Source organism: Ammospiza nelsoni, chromosome 5, assembly GCF_027579445.1.
Source record: "Ammospiza nelsoni isolate bAmmNel1 chromosome 5, bAmmNel1.pri, whole genome shotgun sequence".
Classification (NCBI taxonomy): domain Eukaryota; kingdom Metazoa; phylum Chordata; class Aves; order Passeriformes; family Passerellidae; genus Ammospiza; species Ammospiza nelsoni.
Genome location: NC_080637.1, coordinates 65,931,449 through 65,949,381, shown reverse-complemented (window position 1 = coordinate 65,949,381; position 17,933 = coordinate 65,931,449). Strand labels below are relative to the sequence as shown.

Sequence of the window (17,933 nt, the reverse complement as noted above, 5' to 3'; positions counted from 1 at the left end):
CTGGCCTTGCTTTCAGGTTGGGTTGTATGAGTTGTCCTGAAAGACTTTGCAAACTAAATTGTGATTACTTTAATGTTGAGCTGCATTATTTGGGCTGTGGAAGAAAATTCATTACAATGGGCCAGGCTTTAATATTTTCTTAAAAATACCATAAATTTGAATGGAATAAATTGTAATATAAGCAACTACTACTGCAAAATAGATGGGTGTGCAACTGCTGGCTTTTTTGGGTTTTTTGGGTTTTTTTTCTATTAGAAAAGTTTTAACATTAAGTAATGTACTAAGTGATTATTGAGTCCAGTACTGGTAGTGAAATCAGAGAATAATTTAGGTTAGAAAAGACCTTCCAATTAATGGCTTAGTTATACTATTATAAGTTCTTAAGATGCCCAAATGCTTATCCTGCAGCTGTAATTCGTATAGAGCAGGAGGAAAGCCTGTATCAGCCGGATAAAAAGAAGGAAGTTTGTTCCTGAATTTTAAAATTTGTAAGGAATACTTGGAGTTTTGGTGAATGCCATGGGGAAAAGTGCATGTGAGCTAGTTAGATCTTGGTGATACAAAAATTTGTCATCTCCCCTGCTCTTTATCACAAAGGTATTGCCACTGTACATGCTTTCTAAATGATGTCTTTTTAGTTTTGTTTTATTGTTTTTTTTTTTTCTTTTTGTTTTCTTTATTTTATTTAATTTTATTTTTTTTTACATCTCATGCTTATCCTGAGTAGACTTTTTGGAACCTGCAGTTTTGGCCAAAGATTTATTCTTCAAAGGCTGTTGCCTATATAGTGTCCTGTCAAGGAACAACTAATAAGCCTATCCTGGACTGAACACATTAGATGAGGCATTTAGGAAATATAGGAATGAAAGTAAAACTGATAGGTTTGTCACAGATAGGAAGTTACCCTGGGGTCTGCCAGAAATACAGATGCAGCAGCCCCACCCTCAGGGCTCCACACACACCATTCTGACAAAACAAAAGCTGTATATTCTGTCAGTTGTTCCACTAAAATGTACAAAATTCGGCCTCAAGCTCAGACTTACAGGCCAGGTTGTACAGAAGTCACTTGATTGTACCTGGCAGAATCAGATCTCTATTACCTAGGCAAATTTAGGTTATCAAAACTTGATTAATTTGAATTCTCACTTATCAGAGGTGGATGTGAATGAGAAATTCTTCCTAATTCACCATTTGGTGTTTCCACCACTTCTGCCTTTTGCATATGAAGAATACCAGGATTTCTGGTGGGATTACAATGTTCTTTCTCCCCCTAACTGTTGGAATAGAAAAGCTTTTTTCCCCCAGCTTACATTTTTCTGCCTTATTTCTTGGTAAGGGCTCTTGATCTTCCTGTGTATAAAAACATGCTTTTGGTGTGTGTGTTAGGTAAGCACATTTCACAAAGTTCTCATGAGCTGTTTTAAGCTGCTGGCCAGGCTTTGGTGACTGGATTTGGCACAGGAAATCTTGTGAGCTTCTGAATAAATCCATCATGCAGCCTTACCAGCCATGCAGGAGAAAGCCTTGAGCATTGAAATGCAGTGTTGACCCTGCTTTGAGCTGGAGCTTGGGTTGGATGACCTGCTGGTCTGAATTTTGGCAGAATTCACTGTTCCATTTGGTGGATTCAAGCTTGTTGATAAAACCTTCTCAAAATTCAGTGGCTTGCATATTCCTTGTCCGTGGAAAGTTTCCTTCCTTTCATGGCATGTGACTGGAGGGCTTCTCAAGCCTTTTAGGACATGGCTGTCTGAGAACTGCAATGTTTTGGAAATGACCTGGGCTGGATGACCTACTGTGTCTTTTCCAACCATAATTTCTATGACTCTGTAATTTTGAGGTTGACTTCTTGTTGCCCAATTTTACAGTTACTTAATTCCAGTATCGGGCATATTTCAAGAGACCACATTTAGTCATGGTAAGACTGTGTGGGTTGTTTTGTCTTTTTCTGGTATTTTCCAAATCCTGGAGATTGTCAGCACTTAATGTATTCTTTCCTGTTCTGGTGCCACAAATAATTTCCTACCCAGTGAGGAAAGAAAAGTCTGATTCCCCATTTTGGAATAGATGGTTGATTAAAAGAACTTGCTCCCAGATTTTTTGCAGTTCTAAGGAGAGGTGTTAGGCTACTTCTGTTATTTATTTGTACCAGAAATGCATTTACATAATGAAAATAAGGGATAGAATTGAGGAATTTTGTATTTGGTCAGATTTTCGGCATTGTTATCAGTCAAATTTATAATGCATTATTAATACATTTTTAGAGCTAAATGCACATGTACTTTGAGGACTGTGAATGTCTCATATTTCTTTTTCTAAACATTTCCCATAGCATTGATGTGGCCTTTTTCCTTGCAGAAGGCTCCCTTTTTATGCAAGAAGAGATCATATTTTGGGAAATGCATTGCCTAACAAGAGCTCTTGCACCAACATTCTCTGAAGAGAACCTCAGACTCTGAGTTTTTGAAGTGCCTTATATCAGCATCCCTCAGGATTTATTCCATGCTTTCTATCCTAATCTGCTGCCTGCATATTTATGACACACATTGAGTTTACCAGTTTCTGGTATTTTTAGGGGTTTTTTTTGTCCACAGCAATCAAAGCATGGAAAAAAATCAGGATTTCCTTTAGAAACAGAGGTGCATGCACATGTATGAATATATATTATACACAGCTAAAGAGCACACAGACCTAGAATTCACTCACCTGGGGGCGAATCACTTGGCCTGGAATTCCTGTGGGGTTTCTGAAGAACTGGGAATTAGAGGATTATCATCTAGGTGTGAAAACACCATTGGTACTACAGAGAGTTCCTGGGGGGTTTGTTTATCTTTTGTTCCATTGGAGTGATATGTGGAATAATTCATAAATTAATCACGCTGTTACAGCCACAAAATGTCTGTGTTTAAAACTTGTGGGGTAAAGGTAATCTTAGGTCAGAATAGTCCTGGGATTGTTACCAGGCTTAAAAAACTGTATATGAAATGCAGTAAAAAAGGATGATGGATTCAATAACAGGTTGGTCTCCAGTTTTTCTTCTGCCCTACATTCTTTTTCTCTATCAAAAGCTCCGTTTTATTTATGCATAGTTTCTTATAAATGCTCTTGAAGGAGAAATGGAAATCCTCACATGTTTTCCTTTCAGGGCCTTCTGTCTTTACTGCCTCAGGTCAGTGTTGTATTTGAAGAGAAATCAAAGTAGTTAATCACTTCTTAGAACATGATTTTACATATTTTCTATTTTTGTTTGCCTTTTATTTTTTTAGAGACTCTCCATTTTAGCATGCCTTTCCAAAATTGCTTTAATTCTTGTTGAACTCCTCTGAACTTGTTCCAGTTTGTGTTTTTAAAATACAGTGCTGAATGTAATTTCCCTGGTTGAGACAGAGCCAGTTCTCAGATGATGGGAATAATGTCTCATGCACTTTGTGGAGAAAATCTGCTTTGAAGGAACTTTGTGTAGAGCCTGTAAGACCTGTTGATGTGATACAGAATGTATTGCAGATAAGATAGATCAAATACCTGTTTGCCTTTCTAAAGGCTCACTTTCTCCAGCTGGCTGCTCTGCCTGGTGCCTGAACTCTGGGTTGTGCAGTGATTGTGTCAATCCTCAGTCTGGTTTGGGTGGTTTTCCCCAGAATGTGGCATGAATACAGTGACATTCTCAGTCTGTGCTGTCTCCATCTGCAGTCCTGTGCTGTCCACACAATCTCCATCCATTATTTGTGCACACACTTGCTGCATTCTTGAGCTGTGTGTGTTAAAGCTCTGAATGTTGATAGACTGCATGAATGTTTGACCAATTAACCTTAACACTGATTGGAAAAATACTCAATTACCTTCTTTGTCTCTTGGAAAATGATCCAGCTAAATCCAAAACCCAACCGACACAAAACCCAACTGACACAGAGCCAACAAAACCCCTCCTAGTCCCTAGAAAGATACTTAGTTCTGATACCACATGAGGCTATAGAACAATACTTCAATTTAGACAAATATTTGTAGTTACACTGTGATAGTGATGATTTGTCATTGAATCACAGGGGTTTGGGTGGAAGGGACCTTAAGGATCACCCAGTCCCATGGCAGGGGTGTCTTCCACCAGCCCAGGTTGCTCCAAGCCCCATCCAGCCTGGCCTTGGGCATTTCCAGGGATGGGGCAGCCAAAACCTCTCTGGGCACCCTGTGCCAGGGCCTCAACACCATCACAGGGAAAAATTTCTTCCTGATATCCAATCTGAACCTCTTGTAAATCTCTTGTAAACAGTCCCTTTCCATCTTTTCTGCAGTAATGAAAGTTTATCCATCCTATAGACTGTTTTAACTGAAGTCAGTTAGCTTTATAAACATTTTAACATCCTATAAAGTCCTTATAGGTTTTTTGGATCATCCTTCATTTACCTCTCAGAATTACAGATATATATATATATTTTATTAATACATAATACCTTTCTTTCAACAGCTTTGTATATCTTGAGTTAGTTTCATTAGCTGAGTAACTTTGCCTGCTTTTTTTTTTTTTTAAAAAGGAACTGCAATTTAACTATAAATATATCCAAATGCCACAGAATTCAGGGCTGCAAGTCAAAAATGCTGATCAGTTTGTAAAATCTTAATCACTCCCTCCATGAAACCTAGGGACGGACCTCTGTGGTAGCAGAAGAATTTCCAGAAATTCGCCGCAGTTTTTTTCCAAGCTGCAGTTTGTTCTGATGTTGCCAGACAGCTAAGAAGATATGGGAGAAGCAGGAAATCTTTTTGGATTTAATCACAATGCTGATTTGGAAAAGCAACTTAACAATGGAAAATATTTTTTGTGCTTTAAATCATAAACACAAAACTATACAAGGTCCATGGTAGATCACGACTGCATTAAGATAGATTGTTTTCCTTACGAGTGAAGATAACCCTTCATTTTGGAATCTGGTGGTCAGAAATCCTATTTCCTAGACATATTTATGTATTTATTTGTTTATTCTATATGTATATATCCAGACTAGATTATTTGATGGTACTAGTACCATTTATTGAGGTACTGGTGACCTGTTTGCTATACCTGAAATATTTAGATACAACATTTAGGTGACATCTTCATATTTTCCTCTATGAGGAAACTTTTCCTGCATTTTTGCTTTCAAAACATGTTGGACTATGTTGATGGGCAGTGCTTATGTTTTCCCCTGAAGTTATTTAAGTTCTGTTGTAAAACACCCAATGTTTGGTTTTTGCTCGATCAATAAAAAAGCGCTTCTTAAGTGATATCTTGCAATTCTTGGCCTTGCATCCTCTGTGTGAAAAAGTTCTTATTTAGGCCCCTTGATCTGTTTTAGGGCTTACAAATCTTGGAGACTTCAGTTGGGCTACGCAGATGGGACTGGAGGGAAGGACTGAATGCTCATTTCTGAGCGAGCAGGGGATGAGGTTATGAAAATGTTTTAAAATCAAGATTTCTTTTGTGTTCCAGTGCCTGCTGAAAGATGGATGATGATGACTTTGGAGGATTTGAGGTATGCTGTTTGGATAACTTTGCTTTGAAATTTAACAATTTTCAAGTATTTTATGGACATTTATAGCATTGTGTAAAATATATAATGGTTTCTTGTTGTTTCCAGGCAGCAGAGAGTTATGAGTTTGGAAATGGTGAAAAGCAGACCACATCTCCTGCTATTGCTTGGGCAGCATTTCCTACAGGTATCGACAGAATCACTGTAAAAAAAAATCTTAATTTTCTACTACTTTCTTTATGTCCTCACTGTAAATATCAGGGCTTAGAAGGATGTATACAGTAAAACAATGCACAATAAAAGAATAGCCAGCAGTCAAAACTTGATCATAAGGATGTTCCTGAGCAATTATTTTGGGAAGCTGCACTTCTCAAAGTTAAACTTTATTGAGCAATGAAAGAGAAATTCAGTTTATACAGTAGACAAGGAATGAAAGTTCTTCATTCAAAGGTTATTCTTTTCTACTGAGTGTGGAAGATCTGTTGCAAATTGTGGGAAAACAGAAAAAGTTAAAAATGGGATTGTGATGAAGTCTTTTACTTGCTTTGGGGAAGAGAATCCTTGTTTTTACTGAAGCAATTTATATAGTTGAAAAATATATTACATATTCTTTATCTCAAGCAGAAGCAGAAACATTAGGTAACTGTTGTGTTAATTTATACAAGTGCCTGGTGCCTGTCTGGATTTTAGGAAATTGATAGAAGATTATTGATAAATTAATATTATCAGTGGAACAAAAAATATTATGGAGGTCTTAACTGATTTTCTTGTGGTCTAGATTTCACTCTTTTCACAAAGCACAACAGCACGTTTGGTGCACCAGGAAAAAATGACCAACAACCCACATTGTATTGTTGTGAAGAATAAATTTTGTAAAATAAGGCAGGGATTTTTCTTAACATGAGCTCTCTATAAATCATGCTCTTAAAATGTTTTTATTAATTTATTTCTAGCTTTTATCTCTTACAGAATAATTAGTTTTATTTGTCATTGAAACAGAGGAAAACAAATACTAAATAAACAATATTTTTCCAAATAACTTTATTATTCATCTTGTCATTTTGACTGATATTTAAAAATGCTGCTGAAATTCAGTAGCATGTTTTAGTGTGTTTAATAAATTAAATCCAATAGAGCTGTGCAGTGTCTGTCAGTGAAGTCCAATTAAAATCCTTTAAAGTGTGTAGAATTGAAATTATTTGTACATAACACAGAAGTTTTTTGTATGATTTCAAGTGACACAGAAGTCTAGGATAAGTTATACCAAGGTATTTTAAGCATTTCAAAATGAAAACTCCTTTGTTCTGGATATTTTGTTACTGTAGAATCTTTATGTGACTTTTTCATGCAAATATTGCTGTAAATAAATTAGTTTATTGCAATAGGCCAGGTTTTAATAGTATTGGCCAAGTGCTTCTTGGGCATTGACTTGTAGGTGGATGTTTTTAGTAACAGAAATAACTGAATTGTCTGCCCAATGTTATGTGTATATAAACATGTAACTTTCTTACCCTAGAAATTTCTTAGTAAGTCTTGCTGGAAAATTCAAATGTATTATGGGGCTATTGGGGTGATTTTGATAAATTCAGGGGGTGATAACATTGCATACCCACAAGATTTGATAAATGTTCCAGAGGAGTTCTTAATCTTGTGAATTTCCTCCATGTCTGCTGTTTGGAAGTTACAAAACAAAACACTGAAGCCTGTGGCTGTATTTTTCAGTGTGCAGGCAGAATTCAGAAATTATTTCTAAGGCCTCAATGGTGACTTCATTGCAATTTTTGCCTTTGAAATTGGTCTTGGGCTTCTTACTGTTGTTTTGGTAGTATGGACCACGTGGCTGTAGATTTAAAATGTGAGGATAGTAGATGCAATTCCTTTTCTTCTAGAATAGTGTGGCCTTGGAGGAATAAAATGTGGGGAAAAGTTACCAGAAATCATCTTGAGAGTGCAACAGAGTGGTTTTTCCCACTGTGGTCACAAAACCAGTTTTAAACTCAAACTTTCTACCTGAATTTTACTTTTAATGAAAATATTCAGGGATTTAGTTTTCAGTGTATGCAGTATAACTGAAAGTGTCCTTTAATTATAAAATCAAGAAAGGAGAGTTGTGGAAGGAAATTTGATTTTGTTTCTGAGGTGTTTTTCATTTTTAACAGCTGAAACCTACATGTAGGGGAACTGTACTACAAGTCGTTTGCAACCATCTACAAAAATATGTCAAATAATTTTTATATGATCTTTTTCTCAGAGCCCTGCTGTCATATTTCTTCTTAATTGCTAGATATAACTAACATCCAGTCAGTAAATATTACCCATGTGATACATTTGATATTTCATGTCTTCGTTCTGAAACACAGTATGAAGGATAAGACTCAATTGGAATGTTGACTTAACAGTTCATCTTCATCCATTTGGTTTTGTTTTCAGAATTTCTGATGCCCCAGGAAATTTTAATAATTGTTTAAGCTGCATTACCAGCATAAAGACAGAATTTTCCTTGCATTAGCAAGATTGCAGGCTGCCCCTGATCTCTGCTGCTATTAACAAACTGCACGGTTCTGGCAGTTCTTACATAGAAAATTATGACAGAATATTCTTAATATTGGGAAGCCTAGGCTTCAGAAATTTTTAGATACTTTTAAGGTACAATTCTGGCAACTAATTATATCTGCATCCTATTTCAGCCTTTTCAGGTGTATGACTTTTGATATACCTGTAATTGTGTGAATGCTTCTTTTCTCTACAGTGCTGCAGCTCTGATCATTGAACAATAAATTTATTTGAAAATTCATCAGACTTAGCCTGTTGAAGTCAGGTCTGGTAGTTCCAACAGAGGCAAGTTTTTGTTTCAGGGGTTGTGAAACTGTTTCGTTATGGTAGCTAAGGCATGGTAAGCAGGAATGATTTAGGAGTTCTCTTTATAAGCGAATTTTGAGCTGAATTAAACACAATTTCACCAGTATATACACAAGAGGAATGAATTAAGAGAGCTTGGATTACAGACATAGCACATGCAGTTCTAGGAATGTCTAATTTATCAATCTTTAGCATTGCTGAAAAGTGAAAAGAAGGTTTTGTAAAAAAAGATGTTTGATACCTTGGAGAGTTGCCACCTTTTCTTGTCTTCTGCAAGGTCATGTGTTTAGTTGAAAACTTTAAACCAAAATGTTCAGAAATGCTCACCAGTGGTTGCTCCTCATTTCCTAGGCTTCATTTTGACAACTTAAGGAGTGGAGATTTTCTTTCTGGTTTATTTTCTCCCCTTCAAGATGCAAAGCATTCATTACTATAATAAAACTACTGAAAGCTTCACCTGATTGTAAAAGATTCCACATAAAACTCTACTACCTGAAAAATGGAGTTTTATCTCTAGGATTGGACACCCTAAAATATGTGCCCAGTCTCCATGGCTGTTTTTACTTTTGTGATAAATTATTTATATGTGAACTATGCCTGTGCTATGGTAATCCTCACCAAACGTTGAACACTCTCATCATGGTCAGAAATTGCCAAGGATCATGGTCAGAAATTGCCTGGTATATTATTTTAGCTGTTTTTCAATCAGGTGGAAATTGATTTAAAACTGAGACTAAGGACATTAAGTGATAGCATCAAGCTGAAGATTTAAGGTTTGTTTAGATACAAAGAGATCATCTTCTATGTCACTTCATTGCCACTTGAACAGAGTAGATAATTTTTATTGGGAGCTGCCTTTGAAAGGAGACATTTGGAATGGGAGGGGAGTTTTATCTTAAGGTACTTAAAAGAAAGCCATAAAAGTCCTGTTTCCAGCTCTGGAGAAAAGTTAACTGTTAAAATGCAGTTACCTATACTGGTCCCCATTCTGTTTGCTTTTTAGCCAAGTTTCCATCTTCTGCTGGACTGTGATTTTTTTTTTTTCCAATTTTTTTGGCCACGTCCAGATCTACTATCATTGCAGTTACCTTACTGATACTTTTCTGCCTCATGGTGTATTTTCTTTCTTCTTCTCATTCAATGTGGTTTGCATGTTCCTCTGTACTATACCTGAATCCTAGAACTGGCACCTGAAGAAGATGGGACAGAGTGCCTGGATTCAGGGATTAGTGTGTTTTTCAAATGCCTTGAGGCTGTTTATATACTCTGGTTTGTACTGTGTGAAGAAGAGATATCCAGAGGCTGAGCCTGGCTAGTGGCATCTTTTACATGTTGTCAGAGTTGTAATAATAGTGGGAGCTGCTTTTTCTGAAAAAATTTGGATGTGCTTTTTTGCCTATTGCGAAGACACACCTGGAGATGACGGTGTCAAAGTTTGCAGGACTTCGCTGTTAAATTACCAATGTATGCAAAACTTTCTCTTTTTCTTTCTTTGTATTTCATTTGTTTAGTTTATGTCTTTTTTTTAAACCAAGATTTTCTGTTGTGCTGGGTTGGTAATGCTGATTGAAGGTTTTTATAGCATAACTGTAATTTGGTATAGAAGAATGCTCGGTCCAGAGTTGATTCCACTTCAAGTTTATTAGCTAGAGACTTATTTACTTTGTTGTCTTTTTATCTCTTAAAAAAATATAAAGCTGTTTTATTGTGTGTCTTGACAAGCTGTTTGTATGTGGCTTCTAAGACTGTTGTGGATTTTTTTAACTTAAAAATGTATAAAACTTGGGAAATTATGAGTATACTTTTCCTGTTGATTGAAACTGATTACAGATCATGCTGAAGCTGTAAGGCTGTGTGAATCAAAAGAGACAGAGTTAAAACTGATCCATTTGAGAGCTGCTGTCTTGTAAAACCTCTGTGTAAATTAAAAGTCTGAATTTATTGTGACTGAATTTATTGTGTAAGTCTAAATTTATTATGATTTTGATTGTCCTTAAGTTGATACTACTGAAAAACACTGGCACTTTAAGTGAATTACTTTTCAGTGAAGTTGAATTATAAGAGGTACATAAGCTTACATTGGTATGACTAGACTTGTGATGGGTTTTTCTAGGCATGGACTCCAGACACAAAACTAATTTTTGGGTGTTTCTTCATATTGTGTGTGCTTTCTGTTTCTAGTACCCGAAGTCCATAGATCTGCTGATGTTCTCCTGGAGCACTCTGTGCCTTCTTCCTGCCTGCTTCCTTCTGACCCTTTCATTTTATCAAGTGACAATGTGGCAACTGTTATTCAAACAGGCAAGGGTGTGATAAATCCAGCTGTTCCTGAAGAGCAGGTAAATTTCTGATCTTCAGTGTGAGCACTCAATGGAATAAATATCAGTTTTGCATCTTTTCTGTGCACATTTAGGTGGAAATGCTTTTTAAGGGCAAATGGTCCTTGGATTTCTGTGATGCAGACTTTGAAGTAAAATGATTTTTAGATTGTTTATGAAACCTATAAGTGATAGAAACCATACTACTTTGATCTGAACTGCAAGAGAGATAACTGTATTGGAGTTATTAAAAGTTAAAGGCATGCTGATGGTGATTTCCATGCTCATTTCTTTCCATGTATGAAGGAAATTTCAGCAGGAAGGTTGTCTCAAAAAAACCTGTTAAAGCTTGTCATACTTGTATGTTTTCTCAACTAGATTTTTAGGATTTTCAAGGATGGGCCTCTGAGCAACCTGGTCTAGTGAAAGGAATCCCATCCCTGCCCATGCCAGAGCATTGAGATAAGATGATCTTCAAGGTCCCTTCCCATCCAAACCATTCTATGATTAAATAGTTAACATTTAATCTTTACCTAATTATATTTATATTAATTTTAGAGGGGGTTAAATTGCTTTACTTTGTTTTTTCCCCATTACTTTTAAAGTAGATTTTTTTTTGGTGGTCTAGTTGTGGCTTCTTAATCTCTGCTGCTGAGAACTGAGCTTTATTTCTTTCTGGGGTGTGAAAATATTTAGTTTTCAACTAAAAAACTAGGTGAGCAAGGAGAGAGAAAGCCTTTCTGCCTGGAGATTATCATAGGAATTCTATCAGAATCACAAGAGCTTCTGCAGATGAGACTTAAATATATTAACCCTACTGAATTTTTTACTGCCATTAATTGCAGTGACCCCCATTTGGACATGTTAATTCATTGTAAACTTCCTTGTTTCAGGACGTGGGGTAGCACATACTTCAATTAGAAAAGGCTCTTTCTCACTCTGTAGCAATCAGTGTTTTGGGCTATTTGTCAACTCCAAAGCCTCCTGTTTCCAGCACTTCCTTGGTTTTTTCTTCTTCAGTTAGACTTATCAATTCTTAAGGCTGCTCCTGGTGAAAGCTGAATTTCATGATTAAGTCAGATTTTCAATTTCTGATCATTTAAATTCATTTCTTTAGAGCTATTTAAACAAAATTCACAAAATACAGGTTTTGGTTTAACTGAGCCTTATAATTTTCTTTTGAGGGGCATCTGTATGTTCACACTGCCAGAAAGTCTGTGGCACAAATTTTGAATTAATTAATTAATAAGTTACCATTTTGTGTTTGTACCCAGGCAATTGTTCTGTGGAAAGCCTATACAAAGAAAGGAAGAGATGTGCCCAGATGCAAATGATATCAAAGAAATGTATAAATCCAAAAATTATGGGTTTTTGTTTCTTGAGAGGGAGGAGTGTTTGTTTTCTTTTTTGACTTATGCCAGCCACAGTAATTTTCTGTGTTGAAGGCTCTTCATCTGGCTCTTTGACAAAGTTTTGATAAGTAAATTTCTTTTACTGGAAGTCTGATCAAAAAGTGATTTTCTTCAGCCACCACAGATCCTGCCTTTTTAAATTTTGGCGAACAGTGAATAACCTTCAACCTTTCTCGTTTGAGCTAGGCCAGCAATTTCAGCTTTTGTGTTCTCTGGAAAGAGCACTTGGGTTATTCCAGAACACTAAGGCTTAGGGGTATTTTTTAAAACTATAAAGTAATTTAGTTAGGTAATCCAACAGAAAAATAAAAAATACACTTTGCTACTTCAGACTAAGTGCGTGTGCAAATTCTAGTTGTGGTTCATGTTTCAGTTTTTCTCATCTTGTTCTGTTCAGCTACTGAGAGACCCATTATTCTATAAATTCTCTGTAATGCAGGAAATAGTCCAGATTAAAAAGCTTTATCAGCAAGTCCTGCTGAAGGGAGTTGAGAGCAGGTCCTTTAACATTATTTTGAGATGGAGATGGCTTTGCACTAAGGAGTAAGCAAAAGGAAAAAGGTGGGCAGAAAACTAAAATAAAATATTCTTATACCTATTAGAGGGCGGTGTTAGTAGAACTGTATTTTATAATTCTATCTCCAAAGCCTCTTGAGGTTTCAGGTAAAAAAATCCTTCCCTGTTACAGGTTCCATACTCACAGTTTTTGGTGGTGCCAGACTCTAATCTTGAGTAGTACTCAGACATGGAATTGGCACATATGGCTCCCCTTTCCTTCTTACAGGAGAATTCAGAGCACAAACTGCAGTTTTCTCTCTGTATGCTTTCTCTGCTGTATCTTATATATTCATGTACAGTCAAGATCTCAGCTTTGTTTGTTACTTTATTTGAATAATTTGAGAGATATTTATGGGAAAGACCATGCATTATCTAAATGTATGTTTGGAATAAAGGGTACTAGGGGGTGGATGAGTTCAGATCAGTCAAAGCTCTCTTTAATAAAGACACTGAGATGTTCCTTTCACCACCCAAATCTCAAGCATGCTTGGCTTTCAGGTTGTTGAAAAAATGGCAGCTGAATTAATGTACCAGTTCTTTCCTTGGAGTTCTTTTGTGGTGAAAAGAACAAGTTTTTGCCCCTTCCCTTATTTTTTTTTTTTTTTTAAGGGGAGAAATAAAGCTTTGAATTTTGTTATCTATACTACAAAATGTTTTAAACATCTTAAACAAATTTATTTGTGTTCTTTTCTGAAAGTGTGGGCTTACCATCAGTGCTTCACCTGTTTTCTGTACTTCCACAGTTACTGAAACAGCAGTCACGAAAGGTTTAGAGATGTCTGGATTTCTTTTAGCCTGTTAGTCTAGCCTAAGGATGAGATATTTATTTTAGATATTTATTTTAGCCCAAACCCTTTGTATTCCCTCTCTGTGACCACTGAGTGCAGTGTGCACTCCTTGCAAACATGGAATGACTAATCCAAGGAGAGGTTGTTTCCCTGAGGCATTGAGAGAGGTGATTCAGTTCCACTTTTCTCCTCTGAACTAGGCTCAAGCAGATGTTCCAGTTGCCTCTTCAAATGCAACTGAAGACAAGGCTTTAGCTGATGTTGAGACAAAGAGAACAAATGAACCCAAGAGCTGCCTTCAACAAGCTGTTGCAAACCTTGAAACCAAGCTCTGCAGTGCTGAAGAAGAAAAGCTAAAAATCAAAAAGGTATGAATAGTCATTTTGAAGGAAAACATTTGGCATTTATATAGGAATTAAATATAGGTGGGACTGGCAGAAGTTTAAAATTTATTTGAAATTCATTTTTTTCATAGAAATTAGGCAAATTCCAGAGAAACTGGCCAAATTTAGAATCAAAGACTTCCAAGACTATCAAGTTCAATCTGTGCCAGATCCCCACCTTGTCACCAGCACAGAGCACTGAGTGCCACATCCAGGGATGGGGACTCCACCGCCTCCCTGTGCCTGCCTCCCTTTTCCATGGAGAAATTCCTCATGATGTCCAACCTGAACCTCCCCTGGCACAGCTTGAGGCCATTTCCTCTTGTCCTGTCCCTTTGTCCTGGGAGGAGAGCCTGAGCCCCACCTGGCTACAAGAGATAAAGTCCCCTTGAGTCTTTGTTTTTCCTCAGCCTCTTCTCATCAGATTTGTGCTCCAAACCCTTCCCCATCTCCATTGTCCTTTTCTGGATGCTCTCTAGAGACTGGCCAGAACTGGGCACACCACTCAATTTAGCTGAAATACTTTTTATTTTAGGTCTGGTGTCTATTTTAGGCTGAATTTTCATAAACTGTCAGAAAAAAAAAACCAAACAACCCCAAAACTTTTTTTAGCCTAACTGATAAAAAATAAGGGACAAAGAAGAAAAAAAAAAAGAAGATACCAGCTTTCTCAGCATGAGGATTGTTTTGGTTTTTTTTGGGGGATGGGAGTTCTAGTAGCTAAATTCTTCATATTCCTTCTGACCTGAATCCAATATGAGCACCAAGCAGGGCTGTGCCTGCAGTTACACATCTAGAGTTAGCAAAAGGTCACTGAGGCATGGGAGAGTGAGTTTAACTTCTGTTATTCTTAATATTGTTTCTTGGGAGGCCTCAAGCTGTGCTGGGGAAGGAGAAATCAGCTTTTTGGAAATGAAAATGAGGGTGAATAACTGGAAGAGGAGACAGGTTGAGAGAGAGGCTTTAGATTGGTGCTCCACTGTCTGTTTCTGTCTCACCAGTGAAGTCTCTGAAACTGTTTTGACTATTCTGTCCAAAAGCAGGGTTGAACTAAGAAGACCTGCTCTTTCTGTCCTCCTCATGACCCTCTCAGTCATGCCTTTGTTTGAATAGCTGTGCAGTGACCTGGCAGGTCATTTTTTTCTATACTGGCTTCCTGCATGGCTTGGAGGAATAATTGCTCCTGAGCAACTGAAAGGGTGCCAGCAATGTCCAACAGCAATGGCTGCATGAAGGAAAAATAAAAATCTTTAGCTCTTTGTACAGCAAATAATTTCGAAGTTTATTGTCAGTGGTGTTATTCTCCTTCCTCTCCATAGATTCATATTGTTGGGCAGGTGTCCAGAGTTGCTCTCTGCAAGATCCCAGAATATTTTAAGATTTTATTCATTTTGGAGATGTAGATAGAGATCATTGCATACATGCATAAATGTCATAGGATTCCTGCCTTTTCAGTGAAAACATTTGCTGACAGTACATTTAATATGCTGCTTTTCAAGAGCAGAAAGGCAGAGCAAGATACTAAAAATATAAAAAATAATTGGAACAGAATAGAATGGTTCCAGTTGGAAGGGACCTGGGACAACAGGTCCAGCTGCCTGAACCCTTCAGCGTTCAGAAGGAGTTAGAGGATGTTATAAAGGGCACCTTGTTCACTTCACATGGGTCATTCCTTATACATGAGACATGCCTTGGGTTTTAAATGCCTCACACTTGTAAAATACTGTGCCAATTAAAAGACTGCGGTCAGATTTTTCTTGCACAACCCTTTATCTCTGGAATAATTATTAGAGCAAATGTCACAGTTATCAGAAATTAAATTAGTTTGAATGGTTTAATGAATCTGTATTTTCAAAATTTGCAGATGTTTGTAATTTCAAGTGTTTTATTTTACAAACTTTATAGGAATTGGAATATTTGCTGGAAAAACATAGTGCTCTAGAAATGGATTTTTTGAAGGAAAAAAAAGAAAAAGTGCTTCCACATCAAGACCATTACAAGACACTCCAGGTAATTTCTTTCTTGTAGTATCTTTGTTTTTCAGGAGGGTTTTTATAGAGTATATTTATGTCCAACAAATATTCTTTTCGCCATCTGTGGGCCTGCTCCAAAGCATTTTGATTTTAAAGAATTAATAAGGTTTTAGATCACAACCTGATTTTTTACATTAGCAGGAATGTAAGTTTAATATCCCACTTGCCTAATAACATTTTTGTAACTCAGAGCACTCTTCTTTGTTAGGAACCTATTTCATAAAACAGATGAAAAGGAAACCACTTTGCTCAATGGTTGTGTTTAACAGCATGACTTACCACGTTCTAATGTGGGCAACTCTTTGTGCTGTTTTACCTAACTTCACTGTGGAATAACTCATGCTACATAATAAAAATCATAATAAAAAATTAAGTGTAATTAGATGATGGACAGTGCAATTAGAATTGTTTGCATTGTAAAAGTTAACATCTTCCATTAGATACATGGGTAAAGTTTCACATTCCAGACAAAATTTTCATTGAAGTTTTCAGTCATTGTCCAGTGTTAAAGCAAAGCAAACTATGTTTCAGCATTTCAGAAGCTTGTGTCTGTAACTCAGCTTCACTTAATTTTTTGTGGATGGTCTTTAATAGCTATTGCACTGTTTCCCATTTTTATTTAAAGGGTTGCTGTAGTAATTTGTTTTGAATTTCTTATAGCAGTACATTCTGGAATTTACAGTAATATAATAATCTAATACTGGTGGTTTTTCCTTTTTTATGTGTAACACTTTGCTCAATGAAAGAAATGTTGCTTAACCATTATAGAAAAGGAAGTTTAACTTAAAACCCTCATGATTTATGGAGTACCACAGGGGTTAAAATTATTGTTATCCTAAACAATAGAATGAGTGGATTTCATGTTGTTAATACTCACTTCTGCTTGAAGATCACTGTGAATTTGAATAGTGGAAATGCTACCAAGGTTTGCAGCTATCAGCCAATATCATAACTCTTTGAGTCAGGTGCTGCAGTTTTCAAAAATGGCAATAAAAGGGTCATAACCTTTAACTTGGTAGAAATGCTTGTGTGCCTCCTCTTGATGTCTTCTGGCTACAGCAGGAATCAAACCAGAGGAGGAAAGTGAGTCATGTTTCCAAGAGCTGCCTTTTAAAGTTACTTCCATGAGACTTGGATTGTGGATGCCTGCTGTCACTACAGCTTTCAGTTCCTTTTGTCTTTCTCCCCTGGCTCCTGCAGCACCAGGGTCACCACCTGTGGTCACACACGGAGCAGAGCTGGCAGCTCCTGGGGACAGATGTCTGTCCCTGGCTCTGCCTTTTCCACTGGTAATTAGTAATTAATAATTTAAAAAACATTAATTAGTACTGGTAATTAGTGCTGGTTATCAGTGCTGCTGACCTGAAGAGCTTTAAAGTAGACTGCAGTGGTGCCTCTGGCACAGCTTTGGGAGCTCTCTGGATGAGATTTCCAATGGAACCGATGCCAGCACCCAAAGCTGTAGGGTGTGCATTGACTTAATTCCTTTTAAATGAAATTGCTGTGTTAATGTTTGAGTAAAAAGTATAAAACCAATACCTCAGGAGACTTTTCTTACTGCCTTTTACATGAACATGCACTGTTTCATTCACCTTTATATTTACTAATTTACTGGCTTCTGGCACTTGTGGTAGAGAACTCTCAAAAGCTGCTCTAGATATAACAACACCACTCAGTTAGTCTGTTAAAACTTTGTTTTAACAAGGTGATATTTAGAGAAGACCTATGTTTTTTTGAAGAAGAAGTTACTGCACTTAATTCTGAGAGAAGATTTCAGTGATCTTTGTCAACTAAGTCACTAATCTAATTTTTTTGCATCTTTTCCTATTGGTTTCTGCATCAGTCAAGGGTGACAGTTATGTCACCACAGTTTTGTTCTTACAAAATTGCATCAATTAAATATGTTTTAAGTTTTTTTGATATAGAAAAAAAAAACTTTGAAAGGCAAGGCAGGAACATAAAAATATTTTCTCTAAGCTGGGTTACCATTCTAATGAAGCAAGTTTTGTTCTGGACTAGTCACAAACTTTCTTTTTCATAGGTGTGCAAAAAAGTAGTTCTGAAAAATTGAAGAATTG

The 17,933-nt window shown here is 36.7% G+C and overlaps 1 protein-coding gene across 1 annotated transcript in view; it reads left to right on the top strand.

The window, feature by feature from the left end:
- The window catches only part of CCDC91 (coiled-coil domain containing 91), a 112,399-nt gene that overhangs the window by 17,349 nt on the left and 77,117 nt on the right, over positions 1-17,933 (top strand). The window contains exons 2-6 of the mRNA XM_059472159.1: positions 5,465-5,507; positions 5,613-5,691; positions 10,545-10,702; positions 13,640-13,807; positions 15,728-15,832. Of these exons, the coding sequence (XP_059328142.1) occupies positions 5,478-5,507; positions 5,613-5,691; positions 10,545-10,702; positions 13,640-13,807; positions 15,728-15,832 (540 nt within the window). The 5' untranslated portion in view covers positions 5,465-5,477. The remainder of the gene's footprint in view (positions 1-5,464; positions 5,508-5,612; positions 5,692-10,544; positions 10,703-13,639; positions 13,808-15,727; positions 15,833-17,933) is intronic.